This window comes from Rana temporaria, chromosome 2, assembly GCF_905171775.1.
Source record: "Rana temporaria chromosome 2, aRanTem1.1, whole genome shotgun sequence".
NCBI lineage: Eukaryota > Metazoa > Chordata > Amphibia > Anura > Ranidae > Rana > Rana temporaria.
Window position 1 is genome coordinate 540123100 of NC_053490.1, and position 8942 is coordinate 540132041.

The 8942-nt window shown below is 48.7% G+C and overlaps 1 protein-coding gene across 1 annotated transcript in view; it reads right to left on the reverse strand.

Moving 5' to 3' along the window:
- Window positions 1-4351, reverse strand: part of LOC120928396 — a 328747-nt gene extending 324396 nt beyond the window's left edge. The window contains exons 1-2 of the mRNA XM_040339493.1: window positions 4348-4351; window positions 4034-4261 (exon numbers count right to left, since the gene is read on the reverse strand). Coding sequence (XP_040195427.1) covers window positions 4034-4261; window positions 4348-4351 — 232 coding nt within the window. The remainder of the gene's footprint in view (window positions 1-4033; window positions 4262-4347) is intronic.
- Between the last annotated feature and the right edge of the window lie 4591 nt (window positions 4352-8942).

Here is an 8942-nt window from a genome sequence, read left to right on the forward strand (position 1 = left end):
AAACATAGATGTCCAACTTTACACATTTTTTATAAAATGATGTTGTGGACATTTTTATTAATGTATGTTGTCAGATGTCTCCCAGTGTCGGTTTTGGTGTAATGCGCTCATGTGAGTGTATTCGCACATACAGACGTTAGTGGAATACCATTGGCTGCGAAAACCTTCCTGTGTCAGGGCAGATCTGTTTGCTCTTTTAGGGATGTTCGTTCATGCCTCACCAAGAGACTGGCCACTTCATGGCGACCGCATTAATGACTCCAAGCAAACAGATCTGGGTACATGTGAACTGTAGCATAACTATACAAAAAATTATGCCCACTGAGCCATGATAGAGTATGGTTCGTGTCATTGGTAGCCATGGGATGGTGTGCACATGGTCATGTTCAGAGCCATCTTTGTAGTGGCACTACACTCTGTGGCACTACACTCTGTGGCACCACACTCTGTGGCACTATACTCTGTGGCACCACAGAAAGCATGCCACATGGCTCTGCACACGACCGGTGCACACATAACCACTGGTATTCTATTTGAATATATACATGTTTGTGATTGGTTCTTTTGAAAGAATACATGTGTCTGATTGGCTGATTCTGAAGCCACCACCTTTTTTTGTTATTCATGTTGACAGTATAAATAAACTGAGCTGCCCATTCTATACAGGATTCTACTAAGCTCAACGTGATTCCAGCATCTGTGTCTGTGTTACTTGGAGATACACCAGCACGCTTTTCCCGACATTATACAAGAGAGATATATTTGTGCTTTTAAGCGCAAGGAAATTATTTGCTTATAGGAGTATCTTAAAATTTCCCGGGAAGTTTTTGGCAAGCCAGGTAGGAGGCCATCGGATCTTCCTAATTCAGCGGACCTCGAGTGGGAAAAGACATCCAGAACCAGAACCAGCAAAAGCCGGCCTATGGTAAGAAAACCATACTTCAAGTTTTTTGAACATTTTTGCTGTTCTGTGTTTGGGATGTTGATTCTCTGTCTGCTGGATGGGGTAAGGTCTGCTAGGCAAAAGAACCTTATGCTTTTTGTTGCTTTCTGTATAATGGTGGGATTTTAATTGTAGGTTATATTTTTGTAATTGTAAGTAGGTCTATTAATTAGGGGAGTACCTATATTTGAATCCTCTATAGTTCCCATTTAATACAAACCTAAAGACCCCTTTCACACTGAGGGCATATTGCAGGCAGAAAAGCGTTAAGAATAGCACCTGCAATCAGCCCTCAAACAGCTGCTCTATTGTCTCCAGTGTGAAAGCCCAAGGTCTTCACACGGACAGATAGAATGGTGTTTTTAGCTGCGGATTCTCAAGTTATCTACTGCAGCTGCCACATGCCCTCAACATGGGGGGATGGGTGCTTTGGGGCACCCTGCGCCCCCCCGCCCTAAAGCACCTTGTCCCCATGTTGATTAGGACAAGGGCCTCTTCCCGACAACCTTGGCCATCGGTTGTCGGGGTCGGTGGGTTTTTCAGATTCCGGGAGCCCCCTTTAATAAGGGGGCCCCCCAGATCCCAGCCCCCCACTGACACTTTTTCCCCAGGTGAATGGGTAGGGGTACGATGTACCCCATTCTCATTCACATAGGGTGGGGGCCGGGATCTTATTAAAGGGGGCTCCTGGATTCCGATAAGCCTTCCGCCCGCAGAACCTGACAACTGGCCAGGGTTGTGGGGAAGAGGCCCTTGTCCTCATCAACATGGGGGCTAGATGCTTTGTGGTAGGGGGGGGGGGCGCAGGGTGCCCCCCTGGCCCAAAGCACCCACCCCCCATGCTGAGGGCATGCGGCCTGGAACGGTTCAGGAGGGGGGGCACACTCGCTCATCCCCACCCCCTTACCTGACCGGCCAGGCTGCGTGCTTGGATAAGGGTCTGGTATGGCTTTTGGGGGGACCCCCACACCATTTTTTTGGCGTAGGGGTTTTCTTTTAAAACCATACCAGACCCAAGGTCCTGTATGCTCTTAGAGGGGGAACCCATGCCGGTTTTTTATTTAAAATTTGGCATGGAGTTCCCCCTCATGATTTATACCAAACACAGTGCATGGTATTGGCTGGGATACAAGTCGAATCCCTGTTCAATATTGTGCCGCAGATAAACGCAACCGAATGTAAATGCAGCTAATCGCACTGTACAAATGCAGCTGATCGCTGTGCCTGGAGTCTTGAATTTCACAGAAACAGAACAGCCGTCCGTCTGAAAGGGGCCTTACAACACACTGAGAAGTCCTGTCCTGGATGCATGGGAGCAGGTGTGAGGACAGCGGGAGAGAGTCATAACATCCAGGAGATCTCCAGGGAGAAGACAGCCAGGTAGACTGGTGAGTGTGCAGACTAGGAGGACTGTGGAGAAGTAGCCAGGTGGGCTAATGAAAGAGGCAGCTGTAGCCAGGTGGGCTGGCAGTGCCTGCAGAGGTGGTGCTGGGATCAGTAGCCACAGGGAAGCAAGCTGGACACTGTATTTGCTACACAACCCAAGGGGCCCGGGGTCCCTGCCTGTAAAGGGCATTTTGCTACAAGATCTGGCTTTTGCCATTTTAGCCAGGATCATTAAAGTGTCCGGCTGAGTCTGTGTTCTTTTCTGCAAGCAAGTGATTGCTGGAGGAGAAGAGGAGTGTATATAGACTGTATGTAGCGCCTGTGTACTTTCAGTACAGGTGATATGTAAAATTTAGAGGGGGATGAGAGAGTTACTTTGCTCTCATCCACGTTGTTTTGGTTAAATTGGGTTTCTGCCGGGCTGGGCTGTCCTGTGGGTTCATTTTGTGTTCCAAAGATACGTTTCCATCTTTGGATAGCAGGTGGCGCCATTGGAGGCCGGGCAGAGGCGCTTTTTTCCAGCAGCCAATCAGAGGAGTTTTTCCTTCGCGGGGCATGCTGGGGGAGGGTACTTCTAGAGCAGACGCCATGTTCTAGACAGACTGTTCCTGGTTCCGGGTGCGGCACCCACCTTTAGGGTGTGCGCACATCACGGGCCCCGGCGATATGGCCTACCAGGCAGGAGCATACGTGCTACGTGGAGTTCCGGACTCTGGGCCCTCATGGCTCGGAGCAACTAAAGCTACAAAGGGGCCCCAGTGACTTACTGGGTCCCCACACTTCATGAGGAATTTTCCAAGCGAGTTGTGCTGTTCGATGGGGAGTCAGTCTGAGGTGAGCCCGGAGGCAGGCGATCCAACAGGGCCTGGACAATCCATCGGGGATCACGTGACCGGACACTGATAGTTTGCTTGATGGCAACCTGTTAGTCGGTGACCATTTGGAAAAGCTACCTGAGGGAGATTCATGCAAATTCTATTTTCTGAGAGGATTCGCTCTATTATCTTCGTTCCTGAGTAAAGGGCCTGTGGCAGAGGTTCCACTCCTAATTAAAGTTCCACTAGAGCCAAGTCGGTGGCAGAGACTTATTCCTTCTCAGAAGTTCTAAGTGACCTTCTGGCTGCCAGGTCGGTGTGAGAGGCTTGTCCAGGTACACTTTACCCACTCCAGCTGAAGTGGCGACGTGAGTGAAAGTCCCATTGGGCAGGACTGCTTCCGCTATCCATAAGCCTGAATCTGCAATTTCTCTTCTTCACCAACCTATTTCTATCCACCTCAAGTTAATTGTTTGCCATGTTGGGCGATAAATAAAAGCACAGAAAACGACACTCTGCTGTTTGGACATTCCGTCATTGCTCATCATCATCATCATCCCTAGACACATCACAGAGGTAACATAATCATGCCGTCCCAATCTAACCAGCGGCTCCTGAGGGGGTAGCGCTACACGTATATAGAAGAGTTGTCCCTGAAGAGTTTTTTTTAACCCTGTTCCCTATCCAGGTTGTAACCCCTCAATAAAAACACTAAAAAACAAGCACTTTACTGTTTTCTGACTATGAGAGCCTGTGAAAATACGGTGTGCCTGGCTGTGAAGGGTAGGGGATCCCTATTCACCAGCGGCTCCTTTGTGTCTGGAATATTTTATCTCTCAGGAAAAACTTTAGTGGTTATTTTCAGCCTGGAGACATTTCTCTCACTCACCTGCACAGGAGATGTTGATGGATCTACTTAGATTATTGATCTGATTGGTGACATCACAGTGGAGGGTTCCGGAGACCGGAGGGGGAAGAGTAATCCAGCTATCTGAGGAGACGGATCTTCCATCCAAACTCCAGGAATAACGAGGATCTGATCCTTTCACCGAACAGACGGCCAATGCGCTGCCATCCGGGAAACAGGAGGAGGTCACAGTGATGTCAGAGAGGGGGACTGGGGGAGGGGAAATCACATTATTGGAAGATTAGAAAGGCAGAAATTAATGAAGTAGATGTATAAATAATAATCAATGTATTGGCCCATTTTTCTCAAATCCAAAAGGGCTAAAATTGGGGGATAATGCAAGTTAAAAAAAACATAATTTCAATGAAGAGTGGAGACGGGACGAGGGAGGGGGAGGGGGGGGGGGTTTGTCCTATTTCTCAGGTTGAAGATAAAGAACCTTTTTATTGATATAAATCTCATTTACTGGATTGCAGACAAATATATATTGTCAGGACTTTTATTCAGGGGAAGGCAGTTCCGGCACCTCCAGCACTGAATGTGTGTAATGTTAAGGTGTGGTGGGGTCTATTGTCACGGGGGATCTATTGTCACGGAGATCTAGGAGGTGTATTGTTGCTAATGAAGGATCTATTGTTGCTGAGAGGAATATTTTGTTGAAGGAGAGGTCTATTGCTGCTGGCAGTTGGGAGATCAATTGTTGATGGTGCAGCGTCTATTTTTGCTGGGGTAGGTGTTTTGTTACTGGGGGGGGGGGGGTATTTTGTTGTTGCTGGGAGAGATCAACTGTTGCTGGCTGCTGGGAAATCAGTTGTTGCTGGAGAAGGTCTATTGTTGCAGGGATGGATCTATTGTTACTGGGGAGTTTATTGTTGCAGGCGTGGTCTATTGATTGTTGCTGGGGGAATCTATTGTTGCTGGGAGTGGTCTATTGTTGCTGGGAGTGGTCTATTGTTGATGGGATCGAAATTATAATTCATACAAATCAGTGGCGTCACTATGGGGGTGCGGCCCGACTGGGGGGGGGGGGAGACCAGCCAGAGGGTGACACCAGGGCCTGACTGACACTGGGTGCCGCGGCTCACTCCTTCCCTTCTGGGATCTCTGCTATTCCCTCAGCTGCATGCGATAAGCGGGGGAGGGTGGGGGAGGAGGGAGTGAGGCAGAGACACTGACAGACAGGGTGCCCGGGTCCGATGGTCCCACACACCCCCACAATCGCATCTCTCTTTTGCTGCAGCCTGCAGGAACCAGACTATAGCCGCCTCCTCCTCGGCTCTGACGTTCACGTACACAGGTGGGGAGGAAGAGTGGGGGAGGAGGAGGAGGGACACCCGAGGTCTGTAAATCAGGAGTTTTACATGTTGATTGGGAAGGGGATTCTGGGGGAATGGGCAGGTATCAATTGTGCTGCCTGGAGTGATTTTTGGGAAGGGGGAAGGGGGAGGGGGTTAGAGGATATGTGCTAGGGGGTGCTTTGTTTTGGTTTAGAGAGGACTTGCGCTGGAAGGGGGCGGATTTGAAGTTTGAACCTTCCACCTCCCCCCAGCACAATTCCTCTCCCCTACCAAAGCACCCCCTAAGACAAAGATCCCATCCCGACTCCATTTCCAACCCAATACCATCCCTGCTCCATCCTTCCCTCCGATCCCATCCCATTCTGTCTCCATCCACCACCCTGATCCCATCCCGGCTCCATCCACTACCACAATCCCATCCCTTCCCCCCAATCCCATTCCGTCTCAATCCACCACCCCAATTCCATTCCAGCTCCATCCTCCCCCCCTGATCCCATTCCATCTCAGTTCCACCCACTACCCCGATCCAATCTCAGCTCCATCCACTACCCCGATCCCATCCCAGCTCTAGCCACTACCCCAATCCCATCCCGGCCCCATCCACCCCCCTGCCCCTGATTCTTTCTCGATTCCATCCACTACCCCAAACCCATCCCGGTAACTTCCCCCCCTCGATCCCATCCCGTCTCCATCCACCACCCTGATCCCATCCCGGCTCCATCCACTACCACAATCCCATCCCTTCCCCCCAATACCATCCCGGCTCCATCCACCATCCCAATTCCATTCCAGCTCCATCCTTCCCCCCTGATCCCATTCCATCTCAGCTCCATCCACTACCCCGATCCCATCCCAGCTCTAGCCAGTACCCCAATCCCATCCCGGCCCCATCCACCCCCTGCCCCTGATTCTATCTCGATTACATCCACTACCCCAAACCCATCCCGGTAACTTCCCCCCCTCGATCCCACCAGCTTCATCCACCACCCCATCCACTGTGGCAGGCTGGGGGGAAAGCCCTATCGATGCACTAGCCTGCTCAGTGCCCCAGGGCAGGGGGAGGGGGGGTTAACACCATGTTTTACTGCACCAGGTGACACGAACTCTAGTGACGCCACTGATACAAATTACATGGCACCCCAAAATGAATGGTTCTGTATTCTCGAAAAGGGGGAGTACTGGGAGTTGGTTAGGGGGTGGAACCAAGGGACGGTGCCCCGAGGTGTGTAGGGGGCGGAGACAAGGAGTGACTCGGAAGGGGGAGGGGTATCTGCACCTATTCTCTGAGAATAAAATCCCTTTATATTTTCATCTACAGACATTTCTCATCCACTTCTGATGTCTCCTCACCTGGACAGGTGACCCCGGCTCTGCTCTCCTCCGACCGGCTGACTCCATTCTCCACAGTACAGGCGATGTTCCAGGGCCCCGGTGACCCCACAATGGTTGTAATGTTATTGGCGGATTTGGAATATCTCTCCTGGGATCCTCCAATCACAGATAGACGGATATTCGGCTTAGTCCCCGCCTCCACCCTGCAGGAGATCTCAGCGCTGCCATTCCGGAGACATGAGACATGGAGGAGCGGAACCGATACTGGAACTGAGAGAGACAATCATTTCCATTGATAAGGTCCAATATATACACAGCATGTCCCTCCCCCATCCTTACCTATAAACAGGTGTGCAGACATCTTCCTGGAGACTGGAGGAGATAGATTGTGTCTGTGTGCACCCCTCCCCCAAACACTAAATCCCCTCCCCCACTAACATTACACCCATTTTCTTCAGTCACGTGACCCCCATCAGGGTTGTCACCCCCACATGACTTTTTTTTTACTGACAAAACATTTAGAATTTACTGAAGAAGCCCATTATATTACTGACAACCTGAAATATGACAGAAACTCCTATTAGAAACGTCTCTTTCCTAAGAGGTGACACCTGATTGGTTGCTGTTGGCAGAAGCTCCGCCCTCCATTGTCAGTGTGTGTATTGGGGATCTGTCACACCCCCATCAATGGTCACATCTACCACATGGGGACCCCGAGCAGAAGGCACAGCACAGTTCAGATCACAGCAACTTCAGGAGTGCTGAGCACTGTAGATCTGAATCCACAGGGAATGGTGAGGATGGGGCAGTAATCAGAGGACATTGTACATACGTCTCTCCCAGATCTTCTCCTATATAATGTATGGATATAAAGACACGGAGCGGGGAGGACACTGCTAGGACTGGGGGTGGGGGATGGGAGGACTTACCTTCTACACGGACGGTGTAATAATCTGTCTGTATACTGCGTCCTGTAGAGTTATGTATATACACCCTGTATCTCCCGTCATTCTCCGGAGTCACATTGGATATGATGAGACTTCCATTCTCTGATATCTTCATATTGGGGAAGAGTGCGTTCTCATCTTTACGCAATTTACATCCCATGTGTATAAATATTCTGGTGTCATAATATGTGGTTGGGTCTGTAAACATCCAATCAATCAGGTCACATCTCCATCTATCTGTATGGTTGAGGGTGAGATGACGTCTGATGGGGAGGAGAAGATCAGATCCCGGCCGGGTGAATATTTTCTCCCAAACACTCTGGTCATTTCCTGTAGAGACAGAATACAGATCCCAGTCAGGTCACAGTGTACTCCCCTCCCCCCTCATATAACACACATTGATGAAGAACCATCTGGAATGCCAGGAGACTAATCAATAAAAAATCCAACATCTGGATCAGTGGGAGGGGCTTGTTGTCTAGAACCCGGGAGCTGCGATGGGCACCAGTCCCCGCCCCCTATCCCTCCTTGTCCGCCCTCTGGGGTTGGGGGATTGGGCAGGCTGGTGTCTCCTCATGCACATCAGCGCCACACATGAGGCCGCACGTGTGACGTCATTCTTCAGCGTCACTGTGCTGCGATCTTGGCTGATTCATTTGGGGGAGGCGTTTTTGGGCTCCAATTACTTGGCGGCGGACGCCTCCCACTATTTATCATGCCGGCGTGACCCTGGGAGAGGCCTGGGGGGGGAGGGGAGGGGAGGGGTAGACATGTGCAGAACGAAAACATTCATTTTGTTTCGTTATTTGCATAAATTCATTTTGTTAAATTTGTTTAATTCATTTTCGGAATTCGCTTCATTCGTATTCAAATCGATTAAATTTTTCGAATTCGAATCGATTCGATACAATTTCGAATCGTTTTCGAATTTGAAAAGTTTTCCAATCTCCAAGGAGAATAAAATAGAATAGAAAAAAAAAGAATATAACAGAAAATAAAAAAAATTGCATTTAATAGAGTAAAACAGAACAAATTAGGATAGAAAATAAAAAAACATAATAGAATGAAATAGAATAGAATTATATTGAAAGATTATAACCATCTTCTGAAATATGAATACAAAATTTAAAAAAATAGAATAGAAATAATATAATAATTTTCCAAAATTCAAATAGAATCAATTTGAATAGAATAGTAAATAATACAATAGTATAGAAAAAACAACATAATTGAATAGAATATAATAAATATAACCATCTTCCTATTCTAATCTATTATTTTCTATTTTGTTCAAATTCAAATTGATTCTATTTA